The sequence below is a fragment of the Meleagris gallopavo genome, chromosome 4 (genome assembly GCF_905368555.1).
Source record: "Meleagris gallopavo chromosome 4, MGAL_WU_HG_1.1, whole genome shotgun sequence".
Taxonomy (NCBI): Eukaryota; Metazoa; Chordata; class Aves; order Galliformes; family Phasianidae; genus Meleagris; species Meleagris gallopavo.
Window position 1 is genome coordinate 56,404,116 of NC_139407.1, and position 22,633 is coordinate 56,426,748.

The 22,633-nt window shown below is 38.4% G+C and overlaps 1 protein-coding gene across 3 annotated transcripts; it reads right to left on the reverse strand.

Annotated features, from left to right (window-relative positions):
- Nucleotides 1-4,540: 4,540 nt before the first annotated feature.
- LOC100546297 (ADP-ribosyl cyclase/cyclic ADP-ribose hydrolase 2) lies at nucleotides 4,541-22,342 on the reverse strand. 3 transcript variants are annotated; one of them, XM_010710374.4, is made up of 10 exons: nucleotides 22,218-22,342; nucleotides 21,910-22,045; nucleotides 18,247-18,376; nucleotides 16,912-17,047; nucleotides 16,384-16,466; nucleotides 15,729-15,805; nucleotides 14,277-14,369; nucleotides 12,302-12,388; nucleotides 11,751-11,810; nucleotides 6,198-8,227 (listed from the first exon to the last, which is right to left on the reverse strand). In XM_010710374.4, the coding sequence occupies exons 2-10, from the start codon at nucleotides 22,029-22,031 to the stop codon at nucleotides 8,110-8,112; spliced, it is 906 nt and encodes a 301-aa protein (XP_010708676.1). In that variant the 5' UTR covers nucleotides 22,032-22,045; nucleotides 22,218-22,342; the 3' UTR covers nucleotides 6,198-8,109. The 3 variants fall into 3 exon arrangements, with proteins under 3 accessions (XP_010708677.1, XP_010708676.1, XP_003205970.1); XM_010710375.4 differs by lacking the exon at nucleotides 6,198-8,227 and adding an exon at nucleotides 4,541-5,753 and having other exon boundaries at nucleotides 21,910-22,281; XM_003205922.3 differs by having other exon boundaries at nucleotides 21,910-22,281.
- Between the last annotated feature and the right edge of the window lie 291 nt (nucleotides 22,343-22,633).

A 22,633-nucleotide genomic window follows, 5' to 3' on the forward strand; every position in this document is an offset into this window, starting at 1 on the left:
AATGCTGTATGTGTGGGATGGGCAGTCCATTGTTACTGAATTTTGTGTGAGGAGATGCCCCTGAAAATAGCTGCAAAAATCAGTAATGCCTTAATTATCACCTGAGTTGCTAATGGACATTTCTGAACTTGTTAATTCACCCATATTTGAGCACCTAGGGGACATTTCAGTTCAAATGGAAACACTATTAGAATTTGCAGCAGAGCAGAAAGCCCAGATAAAACTAACTTTGCACTCTGTAGATATTTTGGATAGACCACTTTGTTCTTACATTTGCTGTAAGTAAATGTATGATTTCTTTATATCCCCAAGAATAAAGTTCCTAGGAAGGATAGGAAGTCTGCAGAGGGACCATCAGCATTACATGCTGCTGTACATGTTAACAGTTGTGGGAGAAATACTGTATCCCATCACTCTTATCTAACTGGGATGCATGCACATTCTTCCATACTGATGTCATGTTTTGGGACTAATGCAGCATGTAGATTTGAAACTGCAAAGTTACCTCCACTTCTCCAAACAGATCATACATAGCATGGGTTCTGCAAGCAGGAGCATGCCCACCTGACTGGAGACTCAAGCTGCTGCACCCGGAGTGTGATAAAATGCCCTGTAAAAAGGCAGCATCCAGCAATTATTTGCAGTTTGCCCACTACAAGTTGCTGGGGCTTTTTTTTTTCTTTCATTGTGTCACTGCTAAGCAGCTTGTTTTTCCATACGGAATTTATTCGTTTAGTTTCATATGCTGCTGAGGGCTTTAAAAGGGAGAAATGTAAATACTAGATCAGCGCTTGCTGACATGTATGATGCCTATCTCTTCTCTGCAAAGCATTCTCCTGTCTTGACCAGAACGCACTGTTTTTTTTTCCTATGCATTTTCATGCATTGTGACAGTGTGGGGAGGACCTAATGTCACCACTTTGTATTATTTTGCCAGTGACCTTTCCATCACCCTACACACACTCTTGACTATAAGTAGTGTGTCTTATCCTGTGGTGTCTGCAGGAAGTTGATAGAAAGAAAGAAGGAAGATAAAAAAAAAAAAAAAAAACAAAGAAAAAAAGGGAAAATAAAGTAAAAGAGAAAAAATATACATATTGATAATGAGTAATATCAATAAGATCTATCAAATCTATCATGGGTTTCTGCTTTTAGTGTAAATAAATATGAGGAAGCACACGGATGAATGCTGTATTGTATGCTGAGGTTGATGCCCTATGTTTGAACTGCAGAGTGTGAAAGAGCCAACCCAGCAGCCCATGACAGAGCAACATCTAAAATAACATTTTTGTATTTACACAGACTCAGGCCATTTGTTTCTCCTTCCTCCCCACTGCGTTTCTCAAATAAAGTACTCACTATGGAAGGGCAAGGTGGAGTAATTCGTAAGGCAAACAGCACAAAGCTATTTCATTCCTGCATGACTCACTGCGTGGCCTGATCCATCTGTCCATCATCTGTCACATCTGCAACTGAGAATAAACTTAGATAGGCACAGGCAAAATCTTCCTCCCGGGGTTGAATGTTCTAGTGCTATGCACCAGCACTGGCATTCAGTAACCTGGTGCAGCTGAGGAGTGGTTCTCCACTGTGTTTTAGTAGGGATGAATTGAGTCAGGGACCAGTTTCTAGCTGTTAGCAATGTGAGGAGGTTTTTGATCAGAATTGACAGTTGGTCAGCAATGAGTACTTAGAAGAAAAAAGCATTGAAAAATCGACTCGTGAAGGAAAAAAAACCACCAGAAGATACAGAACTGGAGATGCACTCTGTTTAGTTTGATAGAAACACTTCTGACCTAATGACTGTGGCTTTTCCAAAGGTCTGGTGAGGGTGCACCCAGGGGACACTGAAGACAAAAAAGAAAAAAGCAAGAGCTAGTTGATTCAAGGGCAATCTCCTCAAATCCCAAACGTGGTACGTCCTGATGTGCAGGAAGCTGTACTGTGGCAGGGCTCCAGCTCGGCTGAACTGGGAATCCCTGACTGAGCTTAACTTAAATGTTGGAAGAAAGTGAAAGAGGGATATCTGGGAGCAGTGTAGAAGCATGTCTCAAGATTTTAGGTTATGTGGTAAAGTTAATTTGCATTTCCCACAAACAAGCACATAGAGACAATGGTAGGTGAGGAAGTGGAAATAAAGCCCAGCCGAGCTCCTCCCAGGCCTACCACAAAGACTGTGAACTCATCAGAGGCCCATCTTCACATGTACAACAGAGCACAGGGACACAAAGACAAACAGAAACATAGATGAAGGGCTCTGGAGGGTCAACCACCTTGCCTGGGCCCCTCCCAGGGCTGTACCAGTGTGGTATCCATCACGGTGGCCATCAGGAGAAGCTCTCTGGATCACCTTGAGCTGTGGGTGCTGCCGCTCAGGGGATGCAGGGATGGAGCATTTTGTGACTGCACAAGACTTCCTTCAGGGTTTTTAAGGGGAAGAACTGAAGGTAGGATGAGGGAGGGTCAGCTGGACTCAGCCCACAGGCTCAAGGGCCTGTTGTATGCATGTGGTGACAGTGACTGGAGTGACTGCAGCTGTGTAATGAGTGTGCCATCATCAGCAAAGCTTGATCCGGTGAGCAGGTGATGTTAGCCATCAGGTTTTAAAATAAACACATTCAGTTTGACTGATTGCTAAAAATGCATGGACAGCTAAATATATTATAAAAATAAAGCTGTCTTGCCAGTTAGACATGAGCATTGTGAAACAGAAAAGGAGACAAAGTACGTCTCTTATTCAGTATTCAGTACTGAAAAATCAGTTCAGTAAAATATTCAGTAATTGCTGTTTTTTGAAAGCCCGTGGTATCATTCACCAACACATGTCAGAGGGGACTTCTGACCCCACCATTTGATCAGCTCAAGGTCTCTGATACACACCCATCAGCCATTTCAAAAAGATTTTAAGAAATGCTTTCCTCTTAGATGAGTATTTTCTGAAGAAATGAGACGAAGAGAAGCTGTGATGAATAGCACACAGAATAGCTGTGTTGGGGTCAATTCCTATCTTTTTTTTTTTTTTCTTTTTCCCCAAATGAATTCCATTAGGGATTTGTTAAAACAGAAATGGCTGAGGACTCTTCAGTTCCCTTTAAGTCCTAGAAGATAAGCTCTGTCTCATCCTATTTTGTGCTTCCAAATGTCCTTACTCTTAAATGGGAGATTACAATCAAACAAATAAATGAAGCCAAGTGTTTCTTTCTTTTCATCAAGCATTGAGCTTTAGCATAGAGGAGAAATTTATCAGGGAGTGCTAATTTTTCCCTACTAGTACATCTAACTTTCCAAATCTTTCTGAATGCCCCTGGATAGGTAAGGTTTGTTGTCTTATGGATTAATTATTACTGTTTTCCTGTGAAGTTTTTCTGCAGTCTTAAGTAATGATTCAGAGACATTTAGAAAGCCACTACCAGTTGAACATGTTAATTTTTTCTAAAAACCTTTTCAATAAGGAAACTCCACCCAAACACTCCATAGAAAAAAAGCTCTGATCTTTGATACGCGATTGTTTCACAATGAATTTCATGGCTCACTGAGGTTAAAATCCTTAAATTAGTAGCCCGCTTTTCCCCTCAGTGTTGTATTCCAGTTAAATGGCACTGAAGCACTGGAGCTACTAGATTTTATGCTGCTTGTTTCTAGGACATCATTTATGGACAGTGAGATTTATTCAGTGGGATCAAATATCCTGTGAGATAGACTGGCAAGAACATAGATACACCCTGATCTTTTCAGAAGTGGTAACATCTGTTCTGCAGCTTCAATGTTTCAAACCAGGCTACAGTTTTGACCGCCTTACAAATTAATAACATTACGTTGAGAAGTGCATTTAAAGCTCACATTCAGAAAAGGGATGCTTGGGAATCACTATTACTTAATAACTCTCTGCTTAGCCTGGTTCCGTTCCTGTTGTGTGGCTGCAAGTGTTTCTTCTTGCTGCAGTGAAGCTCAGGTTGTGACAGCAGAGTCTTACTGTTCAGTGCAGGACAGGCTAACACACACTACTGACTGACCTTTCCCTTTGTTTATTGCAAGATGCCGATTTTCTTCTTCCTATTTCCACGCTGTTTTCTTGCTAGCTCTCCTGAGTGCTGGATTGCCTGCTCCTTGTCCTTCAACTGGAAAGCCTGGCACTTTTATAGGTGCTTTCTAAGCTTTTCTGCTGCCTGGAGAGCATCCTGCTGTCACCAGCACTGCTTTTCTGCATTTTTCAGTTCACAGTTTCTTATGCAGGCCAAGTGGCATGTTTGTAACAAAACCAAGCCATAGCTAGGGTTTGTGCCATGTGCTAACAGCTCCCCTACAAGCACACTGCTGGAGCAGTGAGCCCACAAGCTGTGGAGTAACTCCAGAACAGTATGAGTAAACAAGCTGCTTCACTCTTCTGCACCTTCACCTTTTATTGGTATGCCTTTCTAATTAACTGTGTCAGAAAGTAATGGCTCAGACAAAGTTTAAATAAACATTCATGAATTTAGCATTTAATTCGCTGATCTGCAGAATAGGAGGCACAAATTTAATGAATTCAGCATAAACCATGTTGTGAAGAAAGTAATTTTTTTTTAATCAATAAATGTTTATTTATATAGAATGGAACAGCTGCAAAAGAAGAGACTGCCAGAAAGTTACAGATATAACAAAGCTGTGACTTAGTAGGTAGGGATCTTCTGATTGCATGAGGAGGCATCCAGCTTGGGGCTGTTTAAAAGTCTGATGAGGTCGCCGTACTTCTTACTGCAAACCACTTTTCAAAGTTAACTTTTAGCAGAGTAAAAACAAATGCATTAATCTCACCAGCTTTCCAGGGCTTGTTTTCTGGCCAGTACTAATTTTGTTTCCTGGCCAGTGCTAATTATTATGCTGCTTACACATTTTGGAGCAAAGTATCCAGCAGGCTTCCCTCCCACTGTGGTGATCAAGAAAACAAAGTTGATATAAAGGTATGCTGTGCAGGCGCAAGGTTTTGTAAATTGCAAAGTTTATCCTGAAAGAACTAGAGGTGATAGATGTGCCACTTGGAAGGGATCGATGTGAACATAAAACAGGAAACCTGAAAAACAAGCCACATGCCTTTGTATATGTGTGTTTAAATATTTGTCCAGGATTAGAGGCTGTATCTTCCAAGTTTATCAGTTATTCTTACTGTCTTTAGATTCTTTTTGTATGATACATGCCATAAGATTTACCAGTAATCATTCTCCTTTTTCGTATTATTCCAGCAGCTCCTATTTTATTTAACCCCATGCTTTTGGGTAGTGGTGACAAAAGTCAAGATGACAGCCAAGAGATTTCACTCAGCTTTGTGGAAATATCAACTCTGAGCTTTCTGGCAACTTTCATTAAAACAGAGATCTTCCTCGTCAAATGGTCACAAGTAAAGGATTCATTACCTTAGTACCTACTACTTGAAGAAGTGTTTAGTATTAAATATAATTTCCCACTTCATTTCCCTTTTATAAAACTTCTAGCATTGTCATTTTTCACCCACGTTCTGCTAAAAGTATGAAGTAACTCATCTGAACTGAGGATCAGATTCACTTCTGCTGCAGGTGGCAGGAAATAGCAGAAGGCAGATGATGAGGGGCTGCCCAGACGAGGTGGATACTCCGGCCAGGTCTGTGCTGTGCTCCAAGGCTCTAGTTTCCGTGGCCCCTCTGGCTGCCAGCCTGCACTTGAGCTGCACTGCTGCAGGGGAGACAGTCTCCTCTGAGCTTGCCTTTGTAATTCCCAGAGACATACAGGAATTTGGCTACCTGCAAAAATCAGCAGATAATTATCTTCACCTTGTAAATAAAATGGCAAGTAAATTTAGACTGGGCAGAAACTGGAATTAGGAAAAACCTGAAAATCAGAACAACACTTGTCAGCTGCTTGAGCCACCCTAACATTTGTCTAAACTAAGATGCCGTGCCTCGCCATAGTGAGCTATTTTAAGCCAAACCTTTTGGCTCTGCTAAAAGCACCGTTCTTCCAATTTACACTGTCTGTTGTTGAAGCAGAATATAGCAGAATTATTTCTAACAAATTATAAAGAAAACTATCACAGAAGTTAGTTTCCTTTGAACAACTAAGTGTAACACAGCCTCTTGAGACTGAAGTGGAGGTTTCACTACATTTGAGATGGCTGATTGGAAACATGGTCATGTCAGCTGAATATCTCACCAGGCCAATATGACAAAAATAAAACACCAGCAGTATTAAAAGGGCAGAGAGGTAAACAAGTTGTCCTTGCTTTATTTGCATTAATTTTTACTCCAGAGCACTCAACAGTTTGCATTTAAGAGCAGGCAGAGCAGACAAGAGCAGACGTATTTGTGTTCATGCACATACATGCTGATAAAACAAATTATTCTGAATTACAGTTCTGTTTTTGTCAGATACAACAATGGGAACACATGCAGCAGAAACAAAATAGGTTAACAGAAGGGATAATGGAGATAATCATCCTTGTGATAATGCAGAATGCGACACAATTGAGACCACAAGTGGTCCAAAAAATGGGCAATGGTAGGAAATACTGAATTAGTATCAGTAGCTTCTGCAGGTTTGTCTGCATAAATGCAAAGCACCCTGTGATGCTGTGGTACGCGATACTCTCATTTGCCACGAGTAGTTGAGTATTAACAGATCTATTCAAATAGTGGCATCAAATTAGATTCAAAATGAAGTGATAGATATGATGTCTTCATATGAAATATTGACCCTTAAAACATTTTCCCCCTTGGAATGCAATTTCAGACAGCTATATTTCCAGCACTGCTAGTACAAAGTATGGATGACTGAACATTTTGAATCTGTATTTGAACCACCCTGTTGAACATCAGCAGGCATTCAGACATTATGGTTTCTCAGAATGTGCCACAGCTTTTATATGAGGCGTTGTTAGTCAGAGCATTTACCAAGTATTAAGCACTGTGCACCTACTGTATAGTCATAGAAACAGATGAGAGATAAGGGATTTTCTTGCTTGCAACTTTTTGCTAACATCTCTCCCTCCCCTAGGGAGTAACAAATGACCTCATTGTTTCTTGATTTGCTAACACTCCTGCCCTGCTGCTTCAAAGATGCTGGCTACACTGTTCTTTCACATTAATTAAAACAATTACATTTAATTCAGAAGAAGAGATCCATACTCAGCTTGAAATTTGCTGTGTTTAAGATCTGAGGAAGTCTCTGCATTTAAAACTTTGCCTTCTTTTCCCAGCTATATTTGCTGGTTTGCTAAAAATCTCTACAGGTGTTCCCAAACTTTTCCAACAAGTTTAAGGCACTTTATTCAAAAGATATTGGAAAGAAATAACTGCTGTCTTTGCTGCTGAGTTGATGTACTGGGAAAGAGTGCGACAATGTTAGAAATGAGAGAGCAGTGCAAGATATTTCTGAGTATGTTGGTCTTGACATAAGTGAGTCCACTGAACAAGGGTAGATTCTTGTCTGAATTTGAAATGTTATAAATCTACTCTCTCACATCATGGCTGATGACATGCAGAGCCTTCTAGACCTTTTGATGCTGGCCATATTGCTGGTTATGCTCTGGCCAGGAAATAGCCAGCTGAGGAACAGCTGTGTGGATACTCTCAACTGGAAGCAGTTGAGAGTAAAATACTGCATGTAAGAATGTGTGCCTTGCATGTCCTGTAACTATTACATCCATATAATAGTTTCAGTTAAGTTTGGTTCAAATACTATTAAGGAAAATGAGTTTAATTTTTCCCACTATCTCACCTATTATGTTTTCTGTCAGGTAAGTTATCTTAAGTTCTCCCATTTGAAATCCGATTTCCTGCTCCCATTTACCCTCCTACTGGGGATTGTTTTGTTTTCCTTTCTGAAATACATGAATAGAGTGAAAGCATTATTCTCAGTTTCATTCTAGAGAATTTGGATAATAGGAGATAGCAAGGGAGTTCTTCTGTACAAGAAAAGGAAAAGTCAGGTGAGGTTTTCTAGCAGCAGTAGAATTTTTTTCTATTAGTAGTCGAAATCTGGATAGAAGTATGCAGGGTTTTAACATGCATGTTTGCCAGTCCCAGAACTTGGGTGAAATCGTGGTTAGAAATTAATTAAAGCCAGCCAAGTCAAGAGAGGATTTGGATTCAGTCTATTCACTTAGTGCACTAAAGCAGATCTAAACAAAAAGCCTACAAAAGAAACAAACATGAGCCTGTTCCAGCTGCCTCCTCTGTCTGAAGATATAGGTCCTCTTTGTGCTGCTGCTGGTGCAGATCTAAAGAAAAGAAAACAAACAGGATGTTCACAGCACAAGGCTGAGCTAGGATTCTTTTAAATATCAGAGGTTTGTTGCCAAGGGTGAAGTTTGCAGTCCAAGTACTAACCCAGAATATTCTTTGTAAGCTTGACACCAGGTTCCCTTCAGCTGTCATGATTTTATAAACAGATTTACCTGCGTGCAGAGCCCTGAGAACACTTCTTCCTACCTTGTTTGTCCATACTACCTGCACCTTCTTTTATCTCCATATCCATGTACTATCTCAATTGTAAGCCAGAGATGGTATAGAGCTCTTCTAGGTGGCAGTAGTTCTGAAGGTCTATATTTTTAGAGTCTTCGTACAGTATCCAGATCTATTTCCAAGACTCACTGACATTGCAAAAACGCAAGTAATAAATATCTCTACTAATTGCTGACACTGGGCTGCCGTTCTGCTTATGTTTGTAATACATCTCTGCCACCTAGTGGGCAATTTTTTGATTACATGTTTTCTTCAAAATAGGTAACAAAGCTCAAGAATTTTGGCTCAGGAGAAACACAGTTCAAATTTGGAGAGGTGTTAAGTTCACACTTTAGAAGCCACACGTAGATCACAGCACCTTCTAACCATTCCTCTGCTACCCTGACCCAGCCCTCTCCTTCACAATGCTGAGGTAACAGGAACTGTGGTCACAAAAAAGTCACTTGCATAACTGATGGCTTTAGGATGGTGACATTAATCTCCAGAAGATAAGAAACAAGGTATGAGTATTGTAACAGCAAACAGCCATACTGGCAGGGGACGCAGCAGAGCCCGCAGGCCTACTCTCTGTATTTATTACTGAAATATTAAAATGTCATGTGTGTACACCAAGTACACAAAATGCAAAGGAAGCCTTTTCTTAACCGATATCATAGAATGGCTTGGGTTGGAAAGGACCTTGAAGATCAAACAGTTCCAACTCCTTTGTCATGAGCAGGGACACCTCTCACTAGACCAGGCAGGCCAGGGCCCCATCCAGCCTGGTCTTGAACAGCTTCGAGGATGGGGCACTCACAGCTTCTCCAAGCAGCCCATGCCAGTGCCTCAGCCCCCTCATGGTGAAGAATTTCTTTCTAACATTTAACCTAAACCTCTTCTCTTTTAGTTTAAAACTGTTACCTCTTGTCCTATCACTACATGTCCTTGCAAAAAAGTCTTTCTCCATCTTTTTTGTAAGCCTCCTATACATAAATACTGGAAGGCCGCAATGAGGTCTTCCCAGAGCCTTCTCTTCTCCAGGCTGAACAACCTTGATTCTCTCAGCCTCTCTTCATAGGAGAAGTACTCCAGCCCTCTGATCATCTTCATGGCCTCCTCTGGACCTGCTCTCACAGGTCCATGTCCTTCCTGTGCTGGGATATATGCTGTTAATAGCAGTATCATTAATGACCAAACTCTCCCCATGCCAGTTAGTGGACCATCACAGAGGAAGAATCCATCTACAGAGGAAACAGATCTATAAGATAAACATCAAATAATTTACAAAATATCTGCTTAAGGGTTCTTTTTGGAAGGATGGCCAATTTTAATGGAGATGTTATTTTTACAGAGAAGTATTTATTTGCGTTAAGTATTTTGGCTACAAAAATTTCTGGGATAGGCAATAATATTTAGCATGCAGATTGGGAAGCTCTGACTTGATCAGGGATAGCATAGATTTGAAGTGGATTAAGCCTATTGCATTGCCATGCACATAAGAGGGAATAGAAAGCTCAGGAAGAAAAGAAGCAAGGAAACTTTTCCTGAGGATGATAATGGCTGAGTTGTTTAGTAATTACTCCAAGAGAGTATGAAACTGGTGCTTAGGATATGCTAGTGATTACGTTCATTTTAGTACCAACAAGGATGGATGGGAAGAGGTCGCTGCTGCCCTGCAAACAGTATGTGGTACTGCAGAAATGGTATGCTCATCCCTTAATTGAAAAGAAGATGACAAAAAGGTTTCCAAAAGCATTTGCATCCAGATTTCCTCAGCTGAGGAATAAAACTCAATGACAAAACCTTGAGACAAATGGATTAAAACCTAGGTGGAGAGAATAGTCTTCTGTTAAGAGTTCACAATGCTGTACTTTATAAAGTCCTGTAAAGCCCTTTTCTCCAGTTAGCGAATATCATCACTGTGATTTTGCATGGAACAACTGGATTTTCCTTTGACATATATGAGCAAAGCCTTATAATTCACTGGCAGAACAAGGAAACCATATTTTAATCAACTCCTCAAGTGGTATCCAATAATAAATAAATGCCTCAAGAAGCCAGGAGAAGTTTGTTTCTAATATCTAGTAACTGAAAGGATTCTATAGCTATCAGCCATTTCTAAAATCCCACTGTTTTCATCGTACATTTTTGGGTGGTGCTGGGGCATAATTTTGATGTAAGAATAAACATTCCCATGTGATGAGTGACCAGAACAAATGGAGTACTCATTTTCTCTGTAAGGGCGTATTAAAAATTGAACATATGCTATGGATAGCAACATACAGCTCCTCTGTAGTACTAAGTGAGGTATTACTGCCACAGTCTCAGTTAAGAGGCAGGTAGAATGCATCCAAAACTGCATGTAGGAGTTGTGTGCTGCCATATCCAGGGAGGGCACATTGGTCTACTGACAGCAGAAGTTATTGCAGCATTACATGGGTTTTAACATACAAAATATTTGCAGGTGTCTGAATTAGGGCAGGAAGGGCAGTAGAAGCTAGAATGTGGACAAATGTATGGACTGTGAATAAAAATAATAAAACTAGAGAACAACTTCACACTTGTGTATCCTGCAACTTTCCAAACTGTGAGGTAGCTTTCATATTCAGATGATCAAATTTTCTATACATGTAACAACATATAGCTTAAAAGACAAATGAAGACAGCCATCTTTCAAGTAAAATTAACTGAAATAAAATATAAATTAATTTACTTCTCTTTATGCAGTAAAGAACAATATTGACTGGAAGGAAAACAAAACACATTAAGGGAGTGATGCTTGCTCAGTAAAAAAATGTGTATTTTGGATGTAATTCCCTGCAAATAACCTACTGGACAAAAGTAAATATATTAAAATGTAAAAATTGAGTTTGCATATAAAGTGGAAGATGAAAAATCTTCCTCAAAATTTGGAACCATTTCCAGTAGTTGGAGAAATGTTCTCTAGTTCTATTGCCATTATTTCATTATTTTATTATTTATGCATATTAACAAAAATAATTCAAGATTTGGAATAGATTTTGCATTAGCACACTCGTGTTTACAAACTTCATTCATACCATCAGATAATGATTGTGTAATTAAAGAGAACTAATTTACACCTAATTTGCCATAACAGGGACTCACTGACAATTGTGCACAATTTGTAGCTACAAATCTTTTTGTCAGTATACAGTAAGTAATAAACCTAGGAATAATGCATATTGCTTATGAATGACATATGGAATGCTAATTGTTGGTTTCTGCATTTTTCACATGGTTATAATGACACCGAGGATGGACTGAACTTCTTTTACTTACGATGAAAGGGTACACTTGGAATGATCAGGATTGTCCAAGCAGAGTAAGAACATTACAGGCCTGTAAAGAGATGGTTTTATTTTCCATCTTTCAGATTGAAAACCAAGAAGAAACCAAACAAACTCAACTGCACTATCATGTCTGAAGATTCCCTGTAATGATACTCTGAACTGGAGCTGTGAATATTATTGTTACTAAATAGTAATTCTACAGATGTTCAACAGATTTAAACTACTGCTTAGATTTTCAATCCCAATAAACATTTTACAGCAAACTGGAATATGAGGCCATCTTCTGTGTCTAAACCTGGGTAAGTAAAATGTTGCACTTAATTATGCAATCACACAATAAGATGTAGTACTTTGCTTAATTCATTGCTCTAAAATGCCAAGTCTAAAAAATGTGGTATCAGCTCTCTACGACACAAGTTTCTTACTGGAGTCACAACTTTAGAGGCACTTAGATATTTGAAGCAAAGCAATAATTTAAAGTAGATAGTTAGATTAGTTGCTTCTGCAAATGCACTGCATTTATGAAAGATTTTCACTTACTCGTAATTGTCAGTGCAGGTGACATCATAACCAAGGGCTTTCAGCCTATCTTCTAATATCTGTACAGTATTATATCCACAGGAATCTCTGTGAGAAAGAAATTGAATATTATTGCAATTATTTTCTATTTTCCCTTTGAACTATTATCTAGTTCCCACTGAACCTGATGGAATTAGTAAAGTAAATCTCCATTATTTGTCTCTTCTGTATTTCTGTATTAAAACACATAGAAAACTGATGTAGTTTGCTATTTATAATCCTTCATTTGCTTACAGTTGTTTAGCATTTTACACACTCAGTTTGCAGAGACTGAAGATTGGCTTCAGCCTGTGTAGCATTTGCAGATTCTATTAACCAGAAATCTTTCAGATTCCACTATAGAAACAGGAAAACAGACAATTTTGTAAAATACCAAATAAGGCTTCCATTTTTCATACTCTTTGGCAGGTTTTTAGCTGGTGATAAAGTTGATGGCGTCTTTACAGAATAAGCTGGATATATCAAATCAGAATTATTCGTGTAGTTAAAAGTTTGTCTCCCTTCTTGAATACAATGCTAACACACAAGAACACAGAAAAATTCAGGAACAACCCTAACCACAGTTTTTGTGCCAAGCATTGATTTTTTTTTTATTTGGTCCAATCAACAAAGAAAGCTTGGCATAGCAATGAGCTTACTGAGATCTCTAAAACTTGCACCAGTGTCAAGTAGTAAGGCCACTATTAGTTACCCATTAGTCAGTACCCATGACTCTAAAGAAATCATATGGTATCAACAAAATCACTCTTCATAAAGTATACAAATATTCCCATGCATCCAGCTGAACACAAACAGAAATATAAACACAGTATAAATTCAGTGTGTGTTCTAATTCTTCTATGTGATAAGGGCAACTTCTGCAAAGGTGAACTATACTTTTTTTCCAGATATGATTCTTTGGTTTTAAAAGAAAGGCTCAGAAATGGTAACATAAAACATGCTTATACTTGCTTCTCTTGTCATAGATTCCATAGAACTACAGTAAAATATGTAAGACCAATTAAGAGCTACCACAGAAACACAGAATCGCAGGGGTTGGAAGGGACCTCAAGAGATCACTGAGTCTAACCTCCCTATTAAAGCAAGCACCCTCATACAGGTTGCACAGGTAGGCATCCAGACGGGTCTTTAATATCTTCATAGAAGGAGATAAGATATAGTAAATTGCAGGGACTGTGGAGATGGTTGGAGTAAAGCTCACTACTTCTACTCCTCTATCTTTGATTCATCTATGCATGATGACTGCTTCTCTCCCTCATTGAGAGAGAACTTTTCCCTCACAGAGAGAGAGAATTTATAATGAATAGACCACTTAATTTTTCCTTTACCAAGGCCTATCACCTTGCATAACAATTCTGTTACCTACAGAGTCCATTTTCTACCGTGTTTGTATTGAAAATCTTTACTTCATCTTTGGCTATTCTTTTTAAACTGTTTTGTTTGTTAGCTTTTAAATAAAATTAACAGCAGAATGAGTCTTGTTAAAGCTTACTTTTTATTCTTGGATTGATTTTAAGTTCTGAGATAAGATGAGCCCAATTGTGGTATTTCCATGCTTCTACTGATTTCCAGAACAGTTAAGATAAAATGAAAATAATGTATTTGGAAAGGCAAAAGAAATACTGCACATCAGCATTTAATCTGAAATTCAGTTTGACCCTTTTCCTAGTAAAATAGCATGTGCTATATCATCACTTAAGATTTGAGATCCACATAAACATATCTCAAACTAAGTGGACATCAGAACTAACATTAGAATTTATTTTTATTTTGTCTATTTCTGAGAGAGGCCAACTGGTGCCTCCTGTGTTAGCAAAAGCATCTAAAATATTTTTAGTTTAATTGCTGAGCAACTGTAGTAAAAGTGAAGGCCAAGGTTAGATTTTAAAAACAGGCTTAAAAAGAAACAATGATTTTTGTAGAAGACACCACTTACATATTTGGTCCTTCAATATCATCCACAACCCAGATGACTATTTGTGAGATCTTGTCTCTCTGGAGATAAGGTATTTCATAATCTGCAAAAAAACTGATTTGAGAAACATTTTTTTAGAACTATGTGGAAAAAAATCCCTCAGCAGTAATCAAACCTCTGATCCTGCTGTGGGATATGGGCTTGCTTGCTTTTAGATTTGTATCTTATGATCAGACTCAACAGAGTTGAAAAGATCTGATTCATGTTATGAATGTGCACAAAGTGAAACACATTTAATCTGAAGTTTTGTTTTTATATTCTTCACCTTTGAAGGGCTCAACTAAAGTTATGACATAGAGGTGAATTAGATTGAAATGAACTTTAAAATGCAAACACAAAACAAAGAGCATTTGATATTTAGCCAAAAAAGGATTGTTCTAGTAGACTTCTAGACTGAATACAATTTTGTTTTAAATAAAATTTAGCAACAGCCAAAAAACACATCGATTTTTAGATATGAAATCATGGCAATATTGATAGTAGATTTGGTCTAATTCATAAGACCATAAAGCAGAAACTTCTAGCTGTGTTTATCCCTGGCCCAGAATGAATTTTCTACTTTATTGCCTTGCGTAATTTTACTTTGCTACATAATTATCAATTAAAACAGGATAATAACATGGAAACTAAATCCTCTGACATCAAATAGAAAATGCCATATCCAACAGATTGCTTTAATGGCTTTTTTTTTGGGGGGGGGGGGTGAGGGGGGGGGGGTACAGGTATTTTAAAGCCACAGATTTCTAACACTCCAGCAAAGATGCAATGTTTTCTGGCATTACCTTTGCACCTCCCCTTCCCCTCCCATCACAAAGCTTGTAATGGCTGTGTCTTCATTTAATGTCTGATCCAAGCCCCAGCCCATGTGTATGACCTGATTTGCCTATCAGAAGTCTTCTAAATTTCTGCATGTGAGCAAGCAGCTGCTGCACTGGAAAGGAATCACAAGGCTTGGGATGATTATTGGTGGCTGCTGGTACCCAGCTGAGACCCACCCATTAAGTTAACAGGTTAATTTAAACTTCTGGAGAAGTGAAAGCCTGTTACTAACAGTTACCATCTCTAGACAAGTCTGGTAGGGCTGCGACTGACCAGAGATCTCTAGTGGCAACAGTAGATTTGCCTGTCCAAGGTGTTCAAGCCTGTCTAAAGTAGCGAAAGTATAACCAAAAAACAAGATTCCAGTTATTTTTTAACTCTTTTGCATGTTCAGGCATATATGATCATGAAAAATGCATATTCCCCTAAAACATAATGGGATCTTTAACAGAAGCCCAGGAAGAACAAAATATTGACTTCAGTAAACCAGTTATTTAACCATGCAGCAGAAGGCCCAAACCACTGGTTGGCCTTTTTCTTTGCAGACATCAGACCTTCAACACATTACTTTGTGTTCACACACAGTTTTCTTACCCTCTGACTGGATAAGCTCCTCCTTCTGCGGAACCATTCAACAAGACATGTACCACCCCAGAACTGTGTTGTGCATACTGCAATACATAACAGAATATTTCTTTTCCAGAATTCACTTTACAGATTTTTTCTATGACTTGGTATTGTCTTGCAAGTAATGATGACCAAGGAGACAATTTTACCAGAGCAGTATCAGAATTGTGAAAATAATGTCAAACTAGCACCCTAGCCTGCTCATTCCAGTAAAGCTGACAAGAATTATGCAGCCAATGCTTGAATTCAATCTATCTTCTCAAATTATTTTCTCAAACCTGTAAACAACTTCTTCAGGTCAGGAACACTCCTGACTTGAATTTTGGCACTCCTTGGGCTTGATCTGTGGAGGTCCTAAAGTCCCTAGTGTGCTTGCTCTGCTTAGTATATGCTTAATATGTATTAACACAGCTAACATAGAATTTGACCATGTTAGCTAGACAGGATGAAACTCAGGCTCCCCCTGCTAAACACCATTCCCAGCCTAGAAAAGCCTGTTTGTTCCTGAGGAAATAATTTAGCACAGTATGAGACTCAAATCTGTTTTGACCCAGCAATGCTTTCCTAAACCACCAGGGATGTGCTCACTAATGTACAAAGTATGTGTTAATGCACTACTTACAGTCATCGAAGCCATCCTCCAGAAAGCATCCACTGCATTGTTTTCACATTCTGCTGCAGTAGGGCAGGATTCATAGTCCAGTCCTGTCAGGAAGCATGTGATATGTACTGTTAAAGACATAATAATGACTACAAAAAGTGATCTCAGAAAGCAACTACGTACAAGATAGTTTGACATAACACAGGAAACTGGTAACTGTTGTTTTTTTTTTTTTTTCCTTGGCATTTTCCATTCTCTGCAGTTAAGATTATCAGTGACATGCTGTGGACTTGGTAATTTGGCTGAAATGGCTGTAACTCCATACCTGGGATGCAGACATACATTCCACGGTTCATCTCCTATGCAGCATTGTTTCACTGTGTGCTTCCCTTAAGTATTCACACAAAACAGGAGAGAAGACGAAGTGGAAGAAGTGGAGCTACCTAATTCTTAATTTTTAAGCAAAATTAAATCCTCCAAAACACAGCAGTCTGTCTCCATTATAGTTTTACAGGCAAGCATATAATATAGCACTCATTGTCTTCTTACCTGTGCTGTTTTCCTTCCCACACCAGTTTAGAAAATCTCCAAAGAAGCCAAACAGGGTATCACCAAGAGTCATGTAGCGACGAGCTCTGTCTGAAAAGCTGTTGACTAGCAGCTGATTATTTTCCCAGAAGAGAGACTAAATTAAAAAGGAAAACAAAATACAGAAGAAATGAACCATCACTTGGGTGCAGACACAATGTGTTTATGTGGTGCTGAAAACATTTCAAAATATATTTTGGTAGTTGTTTCAAAATCAAGCTAAGAATCACGAATGTTAGCTCCCTACTTATAGGAACAAACTTAATTCTTACAGTGGTGTTAATTCCGATCACTAAAGGCTTGAGGTGCATACTTAGACTGGAATCACATCTATACTAAATATAATGAGGCCTAGCTTTGCTTTCTTCATCAGATATTTAGGGAAAGAAAGAAAAAGAGGAGGCATTCATAAGCCAGGTACAGCTTAGAGAATTCTCTCATATTTCTATGCTGGTTTATGGTATGAAAAAAATTGTATGTGACACTGTTACTTTCATGTTTGCAAAACGCTCTCATTATGAATCTACATAGTCAGTAGCATTTGTAGGTTTGGCTTTTATCACCTAGAGATAAGGAACAATTATGTCAGCAGAAAAACTGCTTTGTACTACAACCTTTTAGAGAAGGCTAGAACACACACTTTGATGGGATATTACAGCACCTTATCTCATTTCTGTTTATATGTGTTTAATATTTTTATCATGTCAGAGTTGAACATTCAGCGCCCTGGGATTTGGTGTGTAAGGGGAAGGAGCAGACACAGCCATTGCAGGCAGAGCATCTAGCCTGAGGAAAAGTAGCTGTGCAAGGTCAGGGACTGCAACAGAACTACTGGCACAGCAGGAAAAACAGGAGACATTTGTAGCATGGAAAGGGAGTAACATAGATAAGGAAGACACACAAATCCCAGGCTTTCACTGCAAAAACAGCGAGGAAGAGGAAATGTTAACACAGTCAACCACTGCAGGCACAGGGAGCAGCTGGTACAGGAGAAGGAAGAGACAAAGGACACCCAGAACCCAGGGGAGAGGACTGATAGGGGGATCGAGGTCTCCTGCATAGGGGAAGGGAGCTGTAAGGTAGTACAGAGGAATATGAAGATTACTGCTTAAGTTACTGCTTACAAGAAATGCAGATAAATTCACTGCACTCAGCTCCAGTTTAGTTTATAAGCTGCAGGTGGGCCAAAATAATGAATTATCAGCCACAGAATGACTTTTAGTCTGTTCTGAATGACTGTGATGGGAAATCTGCTAGATGTCACTGGACTGTTATAATAACATTAATAATCATTACCTTGTCAGCGGGAATTGGGTGCAGCGACAGTTTGAAAAATAATTCAAAGTCTTGAGGTAGAATGTTGCAAGGATCCTTGTTAATAAAAGCATTTATGAAGGCTTCCCATAACTCCGAACAGTTCTTCTCACTGCAATTGTCAAAACAAATAGCAGAACTGTTTTGTTTTTTTTTCCAAAGCAGAACAAGAAAGTGATTTGTTCCCCATCTCTTTCAATCCACAAAGTAAATTCCTCACAAGATTAAGACAGAAAATTTGCAACCGAGGAAGAGCATGTATCTCCTCCTTACTGCAGCACCTCTCCAAAGAAATTATGAAGAAGTAAAATGCAGTAAAAATGGTTGGAATTACAGTGTGGAATTAGACATACATACATTTCATAACATATGTTATAAAGTATTCACAGTAAGCTCTGCTATCCAGCTTGGTAGCATGGCTAAAAGAACCAAACAGCTTTCTCAAAAATCTTGGGGATTCAAAAAGCCACTTCTCTTAAAGCACAGCTGAATATGCTAAGCTACTGAATGTAAAATTTACTCTTAAAATGTCAGATTCAAGGCAGGAGAGTTACTAACAGTTTTGATGACAGAAAAATAGTTTCAACAAAGAGCACCTTCAGGGTAAGCAGACTCGAGGACGATGCAGCTTTAACTTCTGGAATGAGCACAGTGGCTGTGTAGGGCATGAGACTGTGCAGTAGCTGCAAGAGTACTGTTAGGATTCAGCATTTAAACTGCTCATGAAGAGGTGGGCTGAAAAAAGACGCAAGGCTGTGCATTTAGTTCCCTTCTGCCTGCTCTGCTTTGGGAACAATAAACTCTCGCAGAAGGACAGAGCCAGCCAGCCAGGGATGGAAGCATCCTAAATCTCTGGATTTGCACGAGCTCATCTGTGAAAGCTCTGAACCTGCCTGAAGTAATTAAAAAGCAAATTGCTGCTTTCATCACTTTCCCATGGTACCTTCCCCACTTACACTGTGACAATGTCTATGCTGGGAACACTCTGCTCAGCAGAAAAATGTATTTTACATGCATCAAGCATCCCCAATGTCAGTGGCTGTAATTATGAAGCTTGAATAAAAGTTGTCTCTAAAACTAAACCAAATCTAGCCATTAGAGTGTTTTGTTCATTTAATGTTATCCATATACAGCGGGGTTTCTGTTGGTGCTTCTCCTCATTCTTTAAGCAGCTGCTTTGAGCTGCAGAGATCCTAGATTATTTAAAGTTAGAGGACTCAACTTCCATGCAGGAAAAAGAACTTTGGTCCCATGCAAAGAACTGGTCATGCTTCCAACATCTTTTTAAAAACTAACATACCTTAAGCAAATATGAGACCTTGACCTGAAAATCTTCAGTCATGCAATATGACCCTTGGTCAGTGGTACCAATGATTAAACAGTTTACTTGATAAAAGGATTTGCACCCTATTTCCAACTTCAAGCTGTTAAACTTTAGCTCCTGACAACTGTATATATTTATGTCTTGTTTTGCAGAAGAGGTGTGTGCTGTCAGCCCTCATTTCTTCATGTTAGTGCTTGCAAATTATCATCAGCTGAACTCTTAACATCTTTCTTGACAGTTGAAACTAGCAGTAATTTTCTGCTTAATTCACTTGCATTTTTCACTTCATGTCTTCTCATCTCACGTTTGAACAGCTTGTAAATCAAAAGGATTATCCTTCTCTTTTAACTCAAAATTTCTTAGTTGGCAAAAATATTCCATAAATGACAGAGTGGGGAAGGACTGTAGTTCAGGACAGTTCTTTTCAATCTTAATAGACAAAAATAAGCTGTATTACATTTAATTCATAATATTTTTTTTCCCCAAAAGCCTTCATTACATGCAATCTGTACAAAAATATGGCAGTTAATATAAGAGTTGTGTTTGTGTAATATAGCATACTCCCATTAAAAAACTTCAAATACGATTTTCATTCAAATTTCTCACTTCTGCATTTTGTAAAATACCTCTTTTGCAATTTTGTATGTTGTCTCTTAATGTAAGGTTGTTCTTGTGTTTCTATAAACATTTTTATGTTTTAATCGTATTGCAGTGTAAAGACATGTTTTGCCAGATTGTTTTCTGTTAATGAAGTATTTTTGAAAATTATTCTGAAGCAAAACCTATCCAGGTGGCTATGCCTCCGTAAAATCTAGCCTGGGGGCAATTAAGAAGCAGACAATGAACAAAAAGGATTATAAATAATTAGAATATCTGGCTTGCAGCTGTGCAGTATGAAATTTCAATTTCGTTTATGTTACAGTATTTTCTTATAGACCTAAGGGAAAGAGAATAAAAATATATTGTGAAATTATATGAAATAAATTGTGCAGCCGTTCTTTTTATACTGCCCATTTGGTCCTTAATTCAGGAAAGCAATGCTAACGTCCAACCTTGCTTTATGCTGTTCAGATTAAGAATAATTTGATGTGTTCAGACTCCTCAACTTTATGCTGCAAAAATGTCACAAAACTGTAATATACAAATACTTTCAATACTACTGTCACATGGTAAAGCAAACATTTCCACAGTAACCATCCTTTATGTTGCTCATTTTAGAGTATTCTGATATATTAGTAAAGTCCTGCTTCTGCTAGAAATGAAATGGTATCTCTTAACTGTCACAAGATAAGACTTGTCTACTTACCTACACAACTTTTAATTAACATGATTTTGTAGCTTATATTATGTTGTTGGTATGTAGGAACACATAGTTAAAGCTTACTGATGCTATCCACTGTGATACACTTATACATTTGCCATGCTGGAGCTGTTTTGACAGCATTAGGATGAGGTTTTGTTTCCTATGGAACTTGAAAAAAAAAAAAAAAAGGTTCTGAAATGTTAAGAAAAATGTTGTTTTGCCTTTGTTAAATATCATAACTCTGTTTTCAAGACGAGTCCTGAATCTTCCTGTTTTGCAGCAGGAACTGAAAAAGCGAAGTTGGGGGAAGGTGGTGGTATTTTCTACTATTCGCAACTGATTGAATTCTACACAAGACCACAATTCGATACTGCAGAAATCCAGACAGCTTCCTTCTGCAAATACCTTCAAACTATCAGGAGTAATTTTGGACTGATTTCAAAGTGACTGTTCTTCAGAGACTTTTCCTTTTCACTAAAGCCGAAACAATGTCAAAAAGAAAGAAAACGTGGTCATTTTAGGCAAGGGTGTTTCTTCCAATTTTGCGTAATTGACATAGACAATGAAAACTCACAGGTAATAGTACTTCACTGAGTTGATTAATTTTTGATTTTTCACCTGGATGAGCTAAGCAGTTTACATCAGCAGCACAGGATATCTGTAAAGTGTGGTCTTCACCCTCTTACTCGGCGTGACCTACAATACACACAGTAATGCTGGTCTTTCCAGGAGCGCTGACAGATTTGGTGCTTTAGAAACTCCTCACAACTTCTGTGCAGTGTTCTCTTTATAGAACACCCTTACTAGGGGAAAAAAGTTGGAGCATTAAAAATACTGCCTTATTTACACTACTGGTACTATTGCAACATCCATCAAAGTTCAATTTCTGTTTCCAGAAAGCTACACATATCGGTTTCAGTAGGATTACTTTCATGGCTAAGAGTGAAACATCATACTTTGATTAATGACCAATTTGTTCAGAAGACAAACACTATTCCAGAAACATGCAATAACTTACCCAACAGCAGGATTCACAACTCTAATATAGTCATAACACCTTCCAATGCTTATGCTTTCCAGGTTTTGTGTTGTACCTTCACCTTTCCATTTTCTTCCTTGCACTTCTGAAAAGTTGTTCATAAACAGAATAGAGCCTAGTAAGAAAGACAAGAAAAGGCTCTTCATCATGAATTCTCTACAATCCAAATTCTTAAAAGAAAAAAGACAAAAACGACCAGATTAAATTATATGAGTTAAAGGGAAACCAATTAATATCTTCAGTAGTAGCTGTAGCTCTGAAAACAACTGACAAAGTTGGACAGAAACCTGAACCTTGCCGGACAATGTAATCATACTGTTTTTGTTTCCTGAAATGACCGCAATCAGGGACACATCACTTCCTTCTGTCTGAAAGTCCTCTACTTCAGGAAAACGAGACTTTTACGGTTCTGATGTTGCCACCTGGTGATAACTGGGAAGAATTACAATATAGTTTAGTATTGAGTATACTTACTATTCAGCATTTACAACGTATTTACAATGCCTTAGGTTTGCTTAATTGCCATACTACAGATTCCTAGAACTCCACAAGTGCTCACAAGCAGCACATTCTAGAGCAGTCTCATTTAGTTTCAAGAAAGGGCTGCATTTTTTTCGTGGCTTAGGTAAAAATAAATGCTGAAATACATATGAAGAACAAAGAAATTGAAATACATAGGTGCTGATCTCATAACCCAAATTCT

Bases quoted from the DNA above. Each gene is read 5' to 3' on its own strand.
- LOC100546297 (XM_003205922.3), bottom strand. From the start codon at position 22,079: ATGATGAAGAGCCTTTTCTTGTCTTTCTTACTAGGCTCTATTCTGTTT. The intron at 16,467-16,911 runs GTAAGAAGACAA...GCTTCCTGACAG, and splicing joins TGGGAAGGAAAACAGCACAG to GACTGGACTATGAATCCTGC. The intron at 12,389-14,276 runs GTAAGTGGTGTC...TCTTTCTCACAG, and splicing joins GATATTGAAGGACCAAATAT to AGATTCCTGTGGATATAATA.